The sequence below is a fragment of the Platalea leucorodia genome (genome assembly GCF_965183815.1).
Source record: "Platalea leucorodia genome assembly, chromosome: W".
Classification (NCBI taxonomy): Eukaryota; Metazoa; Chordata; class Aves; order Pelecaniformes; family Threskiornithidae; genus Platalea; species Platalea leucorodia.
This window is the reverse complement of record NC_138859.1, coordinates 33,288,159-33,306,915: the sequence shown is the minus strand read 5'-3', so window position 1 is coordinate 33,306,915 and position 18,757 is coordinate 33,288,159. Positions and strand designations below refer to the sequence as shown.

Sequence of the window (18,757 nt, the reverse complement as noted above, 5' to 3'; positions counted from 1 at the left end):
GGAAGGGCGAAAGGGGAAGGAGGCTCAAAATCACAAAGGAGGTCAGGGGTGTGGGTAGAGTGAGATGCCTGGAAATTAAAATAGTGGTCTTTCAAATCAGTGTTGAATTTTACATTCTGAGATGCACAAACTGGTTAAGACACATATACAAGCCAAACAAAATACTTCACACAACTCCAGATTCCTGAAAAGTTAACTAAAATTGTTCTAAATTTATGAATGTCACACAGTCCTTTAGGAGTTTCAGTGAAACAATTCAGCAAGCAAAGTTTCTTCTCAGTGCATGAGAGAGTGGCACAATCTGACCCTCAGGGTATGACTGGCTTTTATTAATGCCTTGAAACCAAATACTGTGGAAACAAGCTGTATGTCTTATATAAACCTTGGGTGGCTACATACAGAATTAAAGCTGTAAGACTGAGGATTAAGACTGAGAATGCAGAAATCAGGATTCCTCAGTGGCCAGTATTTCTTCTTTGCAGAGTTAAAAACACAAACCACAACAACGGACACTTAATAAGTCCTCTTATCTAGGATGCATCTCAAAAACCAATATTATATAGTGCTCAAAAAAAAGTATAAAGCCCCTTTCTATTGCAAACCTTTTCTGGCAGTTGAGACTCAACCTCTTTTTTCAGTCTCCTTAGCAAAAAGGGCCGGAGCACTTTGTGGAGACGACGGATGATCAGGATAGTCTCTTCCTCATTTAAGTCCACCTACAAAAGTTTATAAAGGTCACAACAAGGCAACTCAGTGTGTTATGTAATGTCTTTGTGATTAGGTAAAAGATTATTTCTCATAAATGTTTGCAGTAATTACTTGTTATGTTACAACTAAATTGACTCAGAGTCCAGAAAGAGACACTTTAATGAAGACTTTTAAATCTGTAATAAAGGTGGCTTTTAAGTATGCTAATTCTCTGAGCACAAAGGAGAGTTCAAAGACTATTCCTATAACATGGCCTCTATTTTGTTTCCATCCTAATGGTTTGTTTCTAACAAACTTTAAGCAAACTTTGCAGTACCCTTTCTCCAGTCATGGCAAATGGAGCATTGAACCACTGTTCAAAGGTGCTGCAGCTCTTGAAAATGGTAGGGAGGAGGAAGTTGAGAAGAGCCCAGAGTTCAGGCAATTTGTTCTGAAGTGGAGTCCCGGTCAACAATATCCTCCTAGGGGCCACATAATGAGTGTTCAAGACCTGAGTCAGCTTGCAGTGATGGTTCTTCATTCGATGACCTTCATCTACTATCATGTATTTCCATCGAATCTGCAAGAAGAAGAAAAGCTGGTAAAGAAAAAGCAGGTAAGATATCATCAGAATTAGAACCTACATCCCAGTAGGTTTAAAACAGGAACATTTCAAAACTGAAACATCAGTCATTCTTGTTGAATGACTGGAAACACAAATCTGACATTATCCAAGCATTAGTGGCCTCCCAAGAAACAAGAGGAGAAACAAATACTAGGTAGGCTACATCTGTAAATAAGCTTGCATCAGCAAACAGCTGAATCTCCTCATTTCTTGGGAGGAGTTCAGGAGACTGGCAACATAAGGTCAGAATTTGTCTTACTGAGGAAGAAAAAGAACATGAGAAATCCAAATGAAACTGTCAGAAAAAAGAAACTAGACAGGATGCAAAGGCATTTTCAGACAAAATAACTATATTCTCTCAAAAGACAGTAACCCTGAACTTTGCTTTGATTCAGTTAATCCCTTTCTTCTAACCCCAAAATGAAGCAACATAATTAAGGACATCTCAGTTACTGCATCTTCTGAAATAAAATTTAATGCAGTAGGAACAGATGTTGAAAGAAAACTGACATAGTTTTTATTACTTTCTGTGCTAAGACATGCATAGCTATAGGATGAGTTTGATGGGACACTGCTTGAACCTCAGCACATCAGTGATTCAGGCAGTTCTTTAGCTCAGTCCTTTCAGACACGTCATGTCAGCTGTTTAGGCTTTTTTTTGTTGTCGTTTTTGCTTTTTAAAAAGTAAATACTGCCTCACAACCTACTTTGTTACAGATGTGAAGTTTTCGGTGCCTCTTGCTGCTTTATATGCTTGCTGAGGCCCTCAGTGATCAGAAAGAAGTGGGCGAGATAACCAGTAGACAAGCATGTGTCACATAACCAAAAATATAACCACCCCCCCCAACAGATGTTGGGCATATACCCAACTCCTAGGCCATGTGACCAGAGGCTTCACGTAAGTCAGGTCACATGCCAAGAATAGAATAGTCTATTTCAGTTGGAAGGGACCTACAACGATCATCTAGTCCAACTGCCTGACCACTTCAGGGATGACCAAAAGTTAAAGCATGTTAGTAAGGGCATTGTCCAAATGCCTCTTAAACACTGACAGGCACGGGGCATCGACCACCTCTCTAGGAAGCCTGTTCCAGTGTTTGACCACCCTCTCGGTAAAGAAATGCTTCCGAATGTCAACTCTGAACCTTCCCTGACACAGCTTTGAATCATTCCCACGTGTCCTATCGCTGGATACCATCCATCTCCCTCTCCACTTCCCCTCCTCAGGAAGCTGTAGGGAGCAATGAGGTCGCCCCTCAGCCTCCTTCTCTCCAAACTAGACAAACCCAGAGTCCTTAGCCGCTCCTCATAGGACATGCCTTCCAGCCCTTTCACCAGCTTTGTTGCCCTCCTCTGGACGCATTCAAGGACCTTAACATCCTTCTTAAATTGTGGGGCCCAGAACTGCACACAATACTCAAGGTGAGGCCGCACCACCACTAAATACAGAGGGATAATCAGCTCTTTTGACTGGCTGGTTATGCTGTGTTTAATGCACCCCAGAATGCAGCGTGCCCTCTTGGCTGCCAGGGCACGCTGCTGACTCCTATTGAGCCTGCTGTCGACCAGCACCCCCAGATCCCTAAATCCCTATGCCAAGGGCATACCGGTCATAAACCAGAGGATACCTCTGTTTGTAGTTATGTGCAACATTTGAGTCATGTGATGGGGTACACAGCAACATAACGAGACTATGATGTACTGATCACATGACCAGTAAGGTCTCAGTTTGTAGTCCTCAAGTGCTTTCATCAGATGCTACATAGCCCCATTGCACAGAAAAGATGTGCACACTGCCGTTCCCTGCTCTTATCTTTTAGTAATGGTGGGCAAAAACTAGAGGGATAGAAAAACTGTGCAGAGTAAAACTGTTTTCAACCATTCAGAATTATGCCAAGATCATGTACTGTCTATGTTCCAGAGAGGACAAATGAGACATCTAAATATATAATAGGATAAAATAAAGACAATAGGATCACAAGGTTTCACAGTATGGGAAAACATACCTACCTGGTCGGGTATGTGTGTATTTTATAAAATACTCTTACACTACCATACAGTTTTCAAAACAATTCATTACGTCTGAGGCACCAATATCCACAGATCAGTTTGTGAGCTTTTAAAAACTGAGTATTATGTATTAAAGTGTCTGGATATAAAATTCATTATATAGGTGGTCACTTGGGAAAAACACACCATGCAGCTGGAGAGGTTGTAATAACAGCAAGCTTCAGCTTGGAAACAAAGCTAAAAAAGTAGAGTCAGGATGACAGATTAGGATAAATGCTATCAGGCAGTGGAAAGAAAAATCACACTTTTCTAAAGACAGGTAAGTCTACAGTACTGACAAAATTCCAGAGCAATAATATTATTCTCTGAATTATATCCAGGAAAATCCTTCTGTTTTCAGGAGGGAGAGATCCAATTGTCAACAGGGGAATGAAAAGGTAGATGAAATGGTTAATTTTTAGCAAGACAAAACAGCAATCCAGGACTGTAAATCAAAATCAGGTGTTTTGTGCTAGGCGCCAAATAAGATGATGTCTTTAAGGGTTAGCTGTTAAGAGATGACAGACATTCCTTACCTTAGCAAGAATATGTTTGTCCTTTATTATGTACTCGTAAGTAGTTAAAAGAACATTAAATTTTCCACTTCGAAGCTGAGGAACAAGTGAGCGACGCATGGCAGGTGTCCCCTAAAACAGAGACAAAGGATGAAGAAAACAGATATACCTATATTTCTATGCAGTACAGTCATGAATTAGCAGAGAAAGAGCCAATATATGACCTTGTAATCCTGCAAAATCATACCAAATATATTGATATATTCCATACTCCTTCAAGAGTGGTTTCCCTAACCAGCTGCTGGACTGTAAAGCTCTGTTTCTATGGGAATGGAAGCATGCAGCTGGCAGTCTAGTCTCCTTACTAATTGCTTGACTTTATAGGAACTGCAGTAGCCAAACAACAAAATATTCAGCTGTATACAAAATGTGCAGTATTTATCATTTGTATTGGTCTCAGCAAATCCTTGCAATATGGTATTTAACAATTTTATTCTGCATTTTGCTAACTGAAAGCAATTACAGTTAATTACAGTAATCTTGGGATGATTAACTCTCACTGCTTAGTACATAATGTACATGACAAAACTTTACAAACAAACACAGTTTACAAATGAATGTAGGGGCTGAGGAAAAAACATGGTTTATTCTTTCAGCTTGATGTTCATATAAAAAAATAAATCAAACCTTGTAAGATATTTTCACCACAGTAGGAGCCCATTTGTCAAATTCGTATGTCCAGTTGGATAAAGTTCTAAATACAAGATAATAGGTAAAAATAATATATTTCATTATTTGTTAAAAAAAAAAGCTAAACTTCATAATTATGCCATCTGTTTCCCACTGAATGCTGGATTCTCAACATACTTTTTACACCCCCTATAATAAACAGTATATTTAAAAAGAAGCACATAATATATTGTATTCAGGATATATGTATCTTTATTTGAGAGGGGAGGAAATAGAAATAATGTGGGCAAAATGTCTCTTCCCCTTATATTCAGGGGTCCCTTTCAGACCAATTCAGCAAAGTATTTGAAGTATACCTTTGTATTTTGACACATATTAAGGGGAAGATATACCTACACAGAAAGACTTATGTGTCATTGTAAGCTGATTGCCTCTCATGAGCCTGCAACTTTTCAGATATAGCCATATGAAGTCTACAGTAAAATACATCTGTATTCAGCTATAATGATATACTATTGCCACTAGGCAGATTCGGTTTTGCACTGTGTGGTTTCAGCTTTATGATCACAATAAATAGTCTTTAAAATGGGTAAAAGTATGTTTGCCAGTATGATATGGGAACAGAAGATAACCTTTTTGTTTGTGAAGTCATTGGACATACCAAGGCAGCACCAACCTGGTCTAATGTGCATCTTATGCGGGGAGAAGAGAAGGAAGAAAGAGTTTTAAAACTCAAGTTTCAGCTTCTTTTTTCCAGAAACTTTAAAAGGTTCCTCGAATGGGGAAAACTACAGGCATGTAATATAAAAAAAAAAAAGTATAATTCCTCTCTCATGGCTAATGTGAGGAGTAAGTAACAGTGAAGTAGGACATACTATATAGCATGCCAGCAGAGTGAACAGCAAAATTAATTAAACAAAGTGCTTTTATCAGCCATCTGGTCACCTTTCCAATGCTAGACAATCAGTGAGGAAGAAATAATCACAGGCTAAATTCAGAATACATACTCAGTGCAATTCCAAGATGTGCCTCATCTTGTCATTGTGTGAAAAAAATGTACATGTTGCTAAGAAACCAAGCTACAATACACAGAATAATAGCAGAATGAGTTTCTTTACTTACGAAAGGGGAACAATGATGAGATAGGGGCCGTTGAGTCTTTTGTGTTCCATCAGATAAGTGATGAGTGCAATAGTCTGTATGGTTTTTCCTAGTCCCATTTCATCAGCTAAAATTCCATTTAAATTGTTATTATAGAGTGAAACCATCCATTCCAGGCCCTGGAGCTGAAATGAATAATCATTTCAGTTATTTGAAATCCACAGAGGTAGGTAGTACTAATATTACAGAAGCGAAGTTCTTACTTCTCTTACTACTTAGATGCTGTTTTTCCTTCCATAGTACTATGTGCATGCAGTTCCCAATACATCTTGGAAAAGGTGATAAGACTTACATCTATGTGAAAGTCATCACCGCTATTTAGGGCCAGTATGGCCCATGGTACCAAATCATATTTTATACATACTGAAGTTTTTTTGTACTGTAGGCAGACTAACACTGCTGCCCATACTTCAGGTTTCTTAACACCACTAAAAGATTCTATTTGTTAATTTAGACACTGTCAAATTTAAAACCTTTGGAGTAAAATTTCATGTCAGATCTCTCAACCAAAACTTTCTCAAAACCAAACCTATCAAGTTTCATGCACTAGCCATAAGACTCACATTTGGTTCCACTTCACACTCCCTGACTGTATCACTAGCATCTTGAAACTCGTAGTACACACCCATTTAGTGCTTGCTGTCCACAACTCCACGTGTCAGAAGAGGTCCACTGACCAACTATGCCTGACATGTAGAATCCCAGAGTTGGGAAGAAGCCACGACAGTGTAGTAAGCAGTATCTACCTAGCTGGGCTAGCTAGAAGGTACACTCACTCTATTGCATCCTAGCACGGTGACTACTTTCTTGTCACACAGCCTTCTATGCATGTACGTATCACGTTATCCCATACAAGTGTAATCTAGACACATTCCCACTTCCATGATCCAGATGTTTGATGAGTCTCATGCATGGGGAGAGAAGTAAATTAACAGGTCTGAGAAAGTTCAGCTAAGAAGTATGGGGAAAACATTGTATGTTAAAAGTAATCCGTTGTATCCATGAAAATTTATACAAAATAATACAGCCAATATATCAGCTTCACACATATGCTGATTGATTTATATTTAGGTACTAAATTCTCTGAAGACTGTCTTTACTGAACTCAGGGCACCAACAGTCAAGCAGAACTTTTTCTGCAATTGTCTCCTACTTACAAATGGCTTCAGAACTGATAATAGAGAAACTCTTTCCTGTGTCATCAATCACCCCTTCGCTGACATGTACTGATGTTCACAAGGAAGAGGCAGCCTAACCAAAATCAAGAATGAAGAACATGTGAAAAAGGAAAAAAAAGAGAAGGAAAGTGGGGCAGGAAAAAATGGATAAGATCTAGAGGAAACTGAAGGGCATAAGAGTCAAAGGGAGAGTGATAGGACAAGAACCAAAACCAGGCCTCAACACGCCTGGTGTAAAGCTCTCTGGAAAAGTATGCACCTTATCTGTAACACTAACAATCTGTATATAAAACAAATATTGTATAGAACAATTTTATCAATTCAATCACTAGAGATCCACGCTGAAGTGCTAAAAGCTCAAATTGTTAAATTTTTAAATATTAAAAGAAGAAAAAGATTATTTAAAAAAATAATAAATTAAAATTAAAATAATGAGCAAAAATCCAAATACTGGGTTGATGGGAAGGAGAGCAAAACCAAAACACTATTGGTCTGCAATGAAAAGAGATGTTTACAGGTATATATAGAAAGTTGATGTTATTATTCAAGCAGTATGTATGAAATTTGATCTGGGATAGAAGACTACATTCCCTTTCTCCATATCATCATCAGTTTCTAACCTAACAGATATCTTTTGTTTCTGTACACATTTTCAGTTTGTCATTTTAAGTACTGTAATGAAATATCTAGGATAAAGCAAGTCTTTTAAACATTTTAACATGTTTTTCTCAATGAAAAGTATATTATATAGGAGCCTGGCCATTATTATGTAACTGTCAGCTGTAGAGCAGGGTATTATTTTGAATAAAAGGGTTTGGAAGTACTTAAGCTAACTCCAACTATATTTCTTACCTGATAATGTTTTAGTGTACCATTAATAAGAAGAGAAGACTGCTTCTCCACCCTCTCTATGATTGCATGAGCAACAGTGTAGTAGGACTGAGACCCTCTAGCACTATATTGCATACTGTATTCATCATCCACATCTTGTTTGGCTGTCCTGGAAAGCAGACAAAGAATAAAGGTAAATTCCCACAAATACATATATTTTTCAATACAGTTCACTTATTTATACAAGTGGTAAAGAGGCAGTAGAAATCCTCAACTGTGGGAAGTTCACCCTTAGAAGAATGCACATTACTTTTAAAGTAGTACACAAGTACTACCAAACAGTCATATCTCTTCTCCTGCAGATGCATGTCACAGGCACTACAACAACCAGCCACTCATGGTAATCTAGAGCAAGCTAATTTTGAGAGCCCTGCTAAGAAATCACCATTCAGGGGCAGAGGGAGGGGAGGAGAGAAAAAGAATAAAAAGAAAAAAAAAGGCAGAATCCAAAGCTCACTCAATGATTTGTTTAGCATCTTTCTCAGAAACTTCCTCGCTGTTAGGATCCAGAAGTATCTTCTCATCTGCTTCTAACCTACTTGATTCTTCTTCATCATCCTAGAGAAGATGGAAAAAGGACAGGAAAATGTTGCACTCTCCAATGCTACTCAGTCGTAACTTTGGCTAACACTCACATATTTATTAATAGTTTTCACCAAAAAGTTCAACTGACAGCTATCTTGATACACTGCAACAAAACAAAACAAAAAATTTACATAGATTAACTAACAGAAAGTCACAATACTTTAAGAAAAAATATTTTCCTCTTCAATGTTCTCATTTATAAAAATCTTACTCTACCTGTCCTGCTCATAGAGCAGACTGATATTATGCATATATTTGTATCATACTGTCCTGGTTTCATCTGGGATAGAGCTAATTTTCTTCCTAGTAGCTGGTATAGTGCTGTGTTTTGGATTTAGGATGAGGACAATGTTGATAACACACTGATGTTTTAGTTGTTGCTAAGTAGTGCTTACACTGGTCAAGGACTTTTCAGCTTCCCATGCTCTGCCAGGTGCACAAGAAGCTGGGAGGGGGCACAGCCAGGACAGTTGACCCAAACTGGCCAAAGGGCTATTCCATAGTGTATGACATCATGCTCAGTATATAAACTGGGGGGAGTTGGCTGGGGGGCAGTGATCACTGCTTGGGGATGAGATGGGCATTGGTCAGCGGGTGGTGAGCAACTGCATTGTGCATAATTTGTTTTGTATATACTATTATTATTATTATTATTATTATTATTATTTCCTCTTCCTCTGCTGTCCTATTAAACTGTCTTTATCTCAACTCACAGGTTTTACTTTTTTTTTTCTGATTCTCTCCCCCATCCCACCAGGGAGGGGGGAGGATGAGCAAGCAGCTGTGTGGTGCTTAGTTGCCAACTGGGGTTAAACCACAATACATATTCAAGATGCATGATACTGTAAGACAGCTTAAAAAAATGGCAAGAGCTTCTGCATTCATGCTGTTTTAAGCTTTTGGTTTATTATTTTTTTAAAACAGGTTATGTTTTTAATCTTTATTTATAGTTTCCCTTCTAGCTACAGTTGCAATGGATGACAAATGGGTAAATTTTTCTGATTTTACTGGGGGGTCTCTAACAATGATTTAACCATTTGAAGAAAAGGGTGTTGTGGAACATTTTAAATTTTTAACAGTCAAACAGAGCAAAATATTGCTCTATAATATTACATCTATCAAAGATGATATAAGCAGACAAATGAACGTACCTAACTATGTCTTATTACATTGGCCCTATTTCATCCTTACTGAAGAATTACCAAGGAAAAAAAAAACAAAATGACCCTGAAAGCTTCCAAATGCTGATGTGCAGCTGTAAAAATGAAGGTGTATTCTAGCAAATGATCCTAATAAACCTTTGCCATTTACTGACTCAAAACACCTGAGTCAGAATCAATAAAATTTGTCTTTTGTCATCCTCTCAATAGGCAATACTTCAATGTTAAGACTAAGAAAGCATTGCTTTCTGTAGAAAAGTATTACATAATGGATACAAGAGGCATCTAGAAGATAAAAGAGGTTAACTTCATTCAGCACAAAGCCACCATATGTCCTTTACAGAGGTGTATTTTAAAATAGGAACTTGCTTGCCTTTTCTGACATGATTATTTCATTATTTTTACTCTGATGATATGAGAGTAAAACAAGTTCTCTTTTCCCCTCATTCAGGTTATCAGGTAGGCATTTACAGCACATGATGGATGTATTTTGCTGTTTGTATTAGGTTTAAAACAATTAGACACTTGCTACTGCTTTGCTTCAAGCCTATGAAAAAAGGCATACCTACCTCCTCCTCATATTCAGAGCCACTTTCATCTTCACTGTCTGACCTGGGCGCAACTTCATAGCTGTACAGAGAAGACAAAAGAACACGAATTAGAAATACAAAGGGAGGAATGGAATAGATTCAATACATTTCCTACTCAACTTACAAGTAATAAATGAAAAGGCAAATGGAATAGATAAAAAAGACAATTTCATCAAAAATAACAATACAGTTGACACCCCCCCCCCAATAATAAAAATACCCCATTGGTTTGCTAGCTACTTACCCAGGGTTCATTTCCAACCAAGCATCTAGCTGACTTGCTTTTGGTGCTTCTGGTCCAAGAAGAACTTTGCCTGTTTCAGTGTGAGTCACTTTGACTGGAAGGTCACTCATCTGACTGCTCTCATCTATGGGCTAAAAAATCAGATAAAATTTTATAAGATAACTGGTTTTCCTGTGTTTGCCACAGTTAACGAAGAGAGCAACTGCAAAGTTTTGACTCTGAATAAGTTAGTGTTACTGAAGCCTCAGCTTCCCATACTGCTACCAAGTCAACACTAAGTCACAGTATTTCTGTGTGTAACATATCTCTACATTTAATATCCACACATGCATCACAGTATTCCAAGTAAATGAATGAGAGCAGTGTGGAACAGAAGTAACTTGACCTCTCTGAAAGAAGAGAGAAAGTATATTATGCTTACAGTCCTTTCACTCTTGCTGCTTATACTGATGGAAATTTGTAAGGAGAAAAAACATTGAGCTTTCAGCCTTTTTCTTTCTTTATGGATGAAGAAATGGAGCTATAATATTTTAATTAAATTTTAAAGTAAAGAAGGCCTAGTTAAAGATTCACCATCCTGACTCCCTTTCACTTACTCTGGTGCTCTAACAAAAGAAAAACAGAACAAAATTATGTCTCTGATACTTATTTGGCAAAGTGCCTTCAGGTATCTTGAGAAGCCTTTGTGACAGTATATTTTACCCTATGCCAGAAAGGGAATTGATGTGCAATGTCAACAGTGTATTTTCTAGTAATGAGATGGTATAATCTGTTGTGCTTACAAGTGCATTTTGAAAAATAAATAATGTACTATACACGGATTTTTATCTCAAGAAAAACATTTATTTTTAAGTGTCTGACAAAGCTGAAAAGGATTTTTCAGCATACTCAGTATGTACCTTTGTTGTAGACTTCAACTCTGAAGAGAAACAAGTTAGCACCAATGTTAAACCAGACTAGTTTTCTCCTGGTTATAAAAAAAGCTATGGCAATGGTATATGACTCCTCCAAATTCCTTCACTCCTGTGTACTGTAACACAGAGCTCCCAGCTTGTGCCCAGGCAATCCACTGACTCACAGCCATGCTGGCTGAAGCAAAAGGTCAGATCTGAAGCTGCAAAGATTAAACAGTAAGGTTTGCCCAGCCATGCCTAAGGGCGAGTCAGGCAGGAGCTGTGAGCAATGAAGAGGAGTAAATGAGCTTGATTGGTAGTCAATATCAAAGGCTTCTGAATCAATTGGACCCTCTCCTGTGCCAGCTCAGGGATAGCAATACCTATGATGGGCATGGGATGATCATGCAATTCTCCTTCCACACATGACAGTATTCTTTGGACAAATCCCAGTACATAGAGAGAGCTAGGAAGAGCTGGTAGCTCTTGATGCTGCTGCTCTGGGTGGGATTTCCAAGGTAATGCCTCTCTGGAACTTCTCTTTTCTTCCCAGGAGAAGAAGCCATATACCACTCCCATGACTCAGACCAGGATTAACAGCCATCTTTTATTCTCTGACTGTACTGCCCCAAACAGAGCTTCTAAGAGCTCCTTTTTGTTAACACATGTAAATCTAACAAGACTCCATAAGAATCAATATAAGTTTTTCATATAAATATGGGGTCTACACATACCAACAGAGAGAGAGAGAGAGAAATAGAAGAAAAGAAGAAAGGAAAGAAAGCAAGCAGGTCCAAACCTGAAACCAGAGATCTTGACTCCACACTCCACAAAACTTAAGGACAGGTATAATTCTCCTCACTTTACTCATATGAGAAAGTGAAGCTCTGTCTCTCACACACACTCTCTCATAGACTTTCTCTTTTCCTGATGCTCTCAGACTTCTCTCTTTAGTCAGGCATCCTTGCTGTAAGTTGCTTTACATTGTAATTAGATAATCTTCCAGATTCTGGGGGGAAGGGTTTTTGTCAGAGGAATTCCTGGGGATATAGCCTCTCTTTGATGAAATTGAGAGTTGCTAAATTAACAAAGGACAAACTGCAGATATGATTCTTTGTTCATAATAGAAACTGTTTTTAAGAAACAAAATAGAGTACTGAAGGAGTTAGTGGATGTTACAGCAGGACCCCTCTCAGTCATCTACCAAAGGTCTTGGGAGTCTGCGGAGGTCCCTGCTGACTGGAAGCTAGCCAATGTTATTCCAATTTACAAGAAGGGCATGATGGAAGACCCAGGAAACTACAGATCTGTTAGTTTCACCTCAGTTCCTGGAAAAATCATGGAGAAGATCATACTGGGTGCTATTGAAAGGCATTTAAAGGACAAAAAAAAAAGCTTTTGATACTGTCCCTCACAGCATCCTTCTAGACAAGTTGTCCAGCTGTGAGATGAGCAGGTACACGGTGCGCTGGGTGAAGATCTGGCTGAAGGGCAGGGCTCAAAGGGTTGTAGTGAATGGGGCTACATCTGGCTGGTGACCGGTCACCAGTGGTGTTCCTCAGGGTTCAAGGCCAGTTCTGTTCAATATATTGATCAATGATCTGGATGCAGGAGTTGAATGCACCCTTAGCAAGTTTGCTGATGATACCAAACTGGGAGGTGCCGTTGACTCTCTTGAGGGACAAGAGGCCTTGCAGAGGCATCTAGATGGATTGGAGCACTGGGCAATCATCAGCGGCATGGAATTTAGCAAGAACAAATGCCGGATTCTGCACTTGGGACTGAGTAATGTCGGACACAAGTATAGATTGGGAGAGGAGTGGCTGGAGAGCAGCCCTGCAGAAAGGGATCTGGGGGGCTGGTTGACAGCAGGCTCAATAGGAGTCAGCAGCGTGCCCTGGCAGCCAAGAGGGCACGCTGCATTCTGGGGTGCATTAAACACAGCATAACCAGCCAGTCAAAAGAGCTGATTATCCCTCTGTATTTAGTGGTGGTGCGGCCTCACCTTGAGTATTGTGTGCAGTTCTGGGCCCCACAATTTAAGAAGGATGTTAAGGTCCTTGAATGCGTCCAGAGGAGGGCAACAAAGCTGGTGAAAGGGCTGGAAGGCATGTCCTATGAGGAGCGGCTAAGGACTCTGGGTTTGTCTAGTTTGGAGAGAAGGAGGCTGAGGGGCGACCTCATTGCTCCCTACAGCTTCCTGAGGAGGGGAAGTGGAGCGGGAGGTGCTGATCTCTTCTCCCTGGTATCCAGTGACAGGACGCGTGGGAATGGTTCAAAGCTGCGCCAGGGGAGGTTCAGAGTTGACATTCGGAAGCATTTCTTTACCGAGAGGGTGGTCAAACCCTGGAACAGGCTTCCTAGAGAGGTGGTCGATGCCCCGTGCCTGTCAGTGTTTAAGAGGCATTTGGACAATGCCCTTACTAACATGCTTTAACTTTTGGTCATCCCTGAAGTGGTCAGGCAGTTGGACTAGATGATCGTTGTAGGTCCCTTCCAAATGAACTATTCTGTTCTGTTCTGTTCTATTCTATTCTAAAATATGTATGCTTGTACATTCATGTTACTGTATTTTCTTTTCTTTTCTTTCAAATAAGACTGAATTGATGAATATTGTAATCATAGAATCATAGAATGGCTTGGTCTGGAAGGGACCTTAAAGATCATCTAACTACAGCCCCCCCTGCCATGGGCAGGGATGCCACCCACTAGACCAGGTTGCTCAGGGCCCCGTTCAACCTGGCCTTGAACACTGCCAGGGACAGGGCGTCCACAACCTCTCTGGGCAACCTGTTCCAGTGCCTCACCACCCTCTGAGTAAAGAATTTTTTCCTAACATCTAATCTAAATCTCCCCTCTTTCAGTTTGAAACCGTTCCCCCTTGTCCTATCACTATCTGCCCTTATAAAGAGTCTCTCCCCCTCTTTTATATAAGGCCCCTTTAAGTATTGGAAGGCCACTATAAGGTCTCCCTGGAGCCTTCTCTTCTCTAGGCTGAACAGCCCCAACTCTCTCAGCCTGTCTTCATAGAAGAGGTGCTCCAGCCCTCTGATCATCTGTGTGTTTCTCATGGGGACCTTAGCATGCACACTTGCTACCCTTGACCTTAGAGATTCCAAATGTGTAGGCACCTTTTGAACTAATTTCCCCAAATCAGTTTCATTTTTGCACTCTGAGTGTATACGTGGCTCTTTTAGTCACATGCAAAAGCCCTACAGAGTACTAACTGAACAAAGAGGTCAAATGTCTGGCATACACATTAATCTTTTACCACCACTATAAGTTATAACAAGCTCTGGGTGACAAACCAAGCAACCAACCCCACAAACTAAAACGGCTTGTAAAATTCATACCTCTCCATCAGGACCAAGACCAGATCCCATTCCTTCTTCATTTTCTTCTGCCTTCTACAACAAATAGAGGCAAAACTATTATAGTCAAGCTATGAGCATAAAAAACATTTTATATGATGAAAGCATTCTAGAGCACAAACAGTTTTTCACTTTGCATTTTCATAGCCTGTGATGAATGCAAATAAAGATATTGATGGATGTAGGGGGAATATATATACAGGTACTACTGCACTCACAGCACTTAGCAGTATTAATGGGAAATCTACAACCCTCTTAGTTGCCTTGGTAAATCTGTGCCTGGTACGTAGCTAGCCTACTGGATATCGGGTCCAGGAGAAGCTACATCTTTACTTTGGAGGCACAGGCCATTTTCTCTGTTAAAAATATATTCTTAATAAAATGTACAGCTGTCTTGGAGATGGATAGAGGGGAATAAGGAATATTTTTTATGTCAGTCATTTTCAAAATTGTCCATTTATTATATATTGGCATTTATTATCACATGTAGAGCATTGCCTTTAAGCAATGCATATATTAACATTTTAAATGGTATATATTTTTGGTGTCCAAACTATACAAACTTAAATTGTCAGGAATATTAGCTACAGCAGTCTGTAGCATATACAAGCACATGAAACTTCTGAGACTCTTTTTCTTATAGCTGATATTAAGATCATTCACATCATGAAAACTAGAGATGGAAATGGGCTATTAAGGCCATCTTACCCATCCTCTGGGACAGGAAAGGAATTTAGGGGTCACAAAAATGACAAATTATTACTTAATTATCACTTATATATATTTTTTTTTTTTCATAAATTTGCTCAGTTACCAACTAGTCTCTCTGACAGGGATAGAAATATTTAATAATATACAAAGTGGATTTTCAAAAGGCTTAAATTAAATGGTTACAATGTAGACAATGAACAATACTACTTGTAGAATAACCATTTATACAAAATACACCTATTAATTAAAGTTCTCTTTCTCTGGCTATTTCTGATGACCCTACAAATGAAATATGGAACTGAGTTTAGACTCTAGAGGTCCAAATAAGCAGTTCTATATGTTATAATTGAATATACTAGCCTTTTCTGACATACTCTAGTTTGGACTCTCATAACTTATTCCTAATTTACATGGTTGGCCCATTTTTGCCTATAGGAAGTTTATCAGTAATTCAAATGTTTACAACCCACAGGTTTCTAATCCCATCTTCTTCTTGCCATCTTTTGAATAATGTTAGCATGGCAAAAATACAGCATTTCCTACAACAGACTTCAGAGAAATATGAATTCATTCAACGTTAAGAATTTGGCAATGCAGATTTCAGACACTGATCTCTCTGAGACAACTGGAGATCACTGCATTTAACAATGTTAAAATGGGGTTTGAGGGGGAGGTGAGATAAAAGCATTAGTTTTAGCTACTTGCCTTCTTTCTTCTCCTCCTCTTTTTCTTCTCTTTGGCTGCTTGTGCCTGTTTGTGCTCCCATACCAGATTGGTCAGATTAGCCACATACTCGTCTGTCTGCTGCAATAAGTAGGCTAGGCGTCTATCTTTCTTTTGGTCAATCAACTTACGGTAGCCTTCTTCATCCTCAGCCTAGCAATACAGGACAAACATCATCCATGAGAGAAATGTTCCTAAGAAGAACCTACAATTGCAGTCTTGATGATGATGTATTACCTTAAATATCTCCTACTCTTGCGGGGGGGGGGGCATTCTACAACAGGACTGAGAACAGAAGAAAATTATACAACAGCATATCAGGCAAGTTACAATGCTGGGAAACTGAGGGAATTGATAAGACTCCTACAGAGAAGATTTTTCAAAAGCACGAAGTACAGTTATCCCCCACTCTCATAGAAAGATAATGGGACCCAGATGCCTAACTCTTATTTGGTCCTTTACCCAGTATAAGTAATAATCTTTATCTGTCAGGTGTTACCAAGAAATTTTCCTTAGGGCAGATTATGCATCATCTATCTACTCTGGTGTTGTTTCATCTTCCTGTGGAGAATCTGATGCTGGCCACTGTTAGAAACAGGGTATCAGACCAGATCAGCCACATCTCTGAGTCAGTTCAGCAACTCCCATATCCCTACAGCACTGCATAAGTATGTTGTTAGGGCATAGCAGGAAATATTACTTGTGTATGCCAGAAAGATATAATGACATCTTTATGCATATCAGGAAATATAAGACAAGCATCACAGAGCCCACTGCAGATCTTGGCCAAGATAATTCAGTGAATAAATTAATAATTGAAGAAGTATACAGGGCCTTATAAATCTGAATTCTCTCAGTGCCAGGAGGCACACAAGGCGCGAACATCGTTCTTCCACTTCGATCGGTCTGCGGCTGCGTGCTCTGGAGTCCAAGGGCCACAGTGCAGTCTTCTGTTGGTTTTTTCCTCAAGACATGACCGATCCAGTTCCATCTCCTCCTCCTCACTTCATTACTGATTTTCTCCATCTCTGAGTTGATGCTCGTCGTTTCTGCAACTTTTTATTTTTTTTTTCCAGGAGGAGGTAGTTGGCCTCCTGCCCAACCCCCATGACTTGGAGGGCCAGTGGTTTTTCTGTCAGGGTGGCCTTCCCTTAGGCTGCGTTGGTTCGCGGCACCTTCTTCAATTTTATCCGGTGCACCCTCCAGAGAGGGATCCCCTATCCACCACCCAGGGGACGCGCCTTCTAGCCGTGCAGCCCCAGCCGAAGGGGGCCTTATAAAACCAAACAAAAATAAGAAATATTTTGAAGACCATTACTTTCAATAGAAATAGCACAGTTGTGAGATATGAACAAACTCCTGCCTTTCTGAAGACATACCAGAACTGCAGTAACCTGGCAAGAACTTGCAAGGTAAAATCCATTTTCAGCATTCAAGACAACAGAACTACAATGCTCAAAAAGTAAGCTTCTATGACTATTATAATTAAATATAGTATCATTATAACCTAGCCAAGGTATTTCCTCTATACATACTATCTTTTTCTTGGTGAGATCTTTTGAAGCATATCATGAATGTTCTTGCATGCGATATATAAATGTTAAGGAACTTCCCTGGGACACAATCACCAATGCTAATCCTAGTTATCTAAGGACAATCTTCGTAAGGAATTTAACACTATTATCTAAGATGCTTTGGTTAAAAAGTATGCTATCATACTTTTAAACATAGCCTGTTTTCCTAGGCTAGCCCAAGTGTCTGAGAGAAGATGAAGTCTTTAGAAATTTCTGGTATATAGAAGATTAACTTCTGGCTACACTGAATTAAAGATCTGTAAAAACTGTAGGAACATATCACAGTTGGACTAAATTTAAACAGGGGAAATAATTCCACTAACATAACATGCATAATTAGTGCCATTTTGTTTTGCTTTTCCATGAAAATTTAATTAAACTTTTAGAAGGGAACAGGGTAAGTGCTTCTGACAGCAAAACCCAGTTGAAGATGCCTACTGAGTACTGTGTCTCTGATAGCAGATCTGAGTCACAGGCTTTGGGTAGGAGGTTTTAGGAGGAAGCACTGGATATTAGTGTTTTGTGACATTTCTGGACATACAAATCCATCTTGTATTTATTAGCTGTCGACTTCTTTACTATATATCATATATATTTCAGAGTGACATAAGCTCATTCACCTCAGAATCTAAAAAATATTTTTAAAACAACGAGACTTTTGTAAAGTCATCATATTTTTATCTGATAATTAACATTGTAACAGCTTGAACAGATAAAGTGTTGGCAATTGTCTCTTATTACTGATAGAATAAAGAAGCTATATAATGTAGATTGGTATGTAACCTTGAGAAAAGCCATAGGGCCTAAACATTTGTTCTCTTCTGCAAGCCCTTCAGTTACATTTCATATGCACTTTTAATCCTCATTGGTGATTTAAAACCAAACCGTTCAGTCCTTATGCTTGGCGGGCACTGATTTTGGACAAGGATTAAAGTTTTATTTCACATCACCTTAAATATTTGGTGTTTTATTAGTACTGTGTTTCAATGAAAACATGCCGATTCCCATTAACTTCTACGTTGTTGTCATTCAATTGACACTGTGTCATTCAATTTCTGACTGAGAATCTATATTTTCCCGGTCACCTACTGTCTTGTAGGTTTCAACAAT

The 18,757-nt window shown here is 39.1% G+C and overlaps 1 protein-coding gene across 4 annotated transcripts in view; it reads right to left on the bottom strand.

Annotated features, from left to right (window-relative positions):
- LOC309601870 (putative global transcription activator SNF2L2) overlaps positions 1 to 18,757 on the bottom strand; it is a gene marked incomplete at its 5' end in the record, with an annotated part of 160,288 nt that overhangs the window by 100,189 nt on the left and 41,342 nt on the right. For 3 of the 4 annotated variants that reach the window (XM_082335095.1, XM_082335092.1, XM_082335093.1), the window contains 11 exons: positions 603 to 716; positions 1,025 to 1,267; positions 3,898 to 4,008; positions 4,564 to 4,630; positions 5,689 to 5,852; positions 7,758 to 7,905; positions 8,254 to 8,354; positions 10,111 to 10,171; positions 10,376 to 10,506; positions 14,622 to 14,675; positions 16,056 to 16,226. In XM_082335095.1, the coding sequence (XP_082191221.1) occupies positions 603 to 716; positions 1,025 to 1,267; positions 3,898 to 4,008; positions 4,564 to 4,630; positions 5,689 to 5,852; positions 7,758 to 7,905; positions 8,254 to 8,354; positions 10,111 to 10,171; positions 10,376 to 10,506; positions 14,622 to 14,675; positions 16,056 to 16,226 (1,365 nt within the window). Of the gene's footprint in view, positions 1 to 602; positions 717 to 1,024; positions 1,268 to 3,897; positions 4,009 to 4,563; positions 4,631 to 5,688; positions 5,853 to 7,757; positions 7,906 to 8,253; positions 8,355 to 10,110; positions 10,172 to 10,375; positions 10,507 to 14,621; positions 14,676 to 16,051; positions 16,227 to 18,757 lie in introns of all 4 variants that reach the window. The other variant, XM_082335094.1, reaches the window with a different exon arrangement.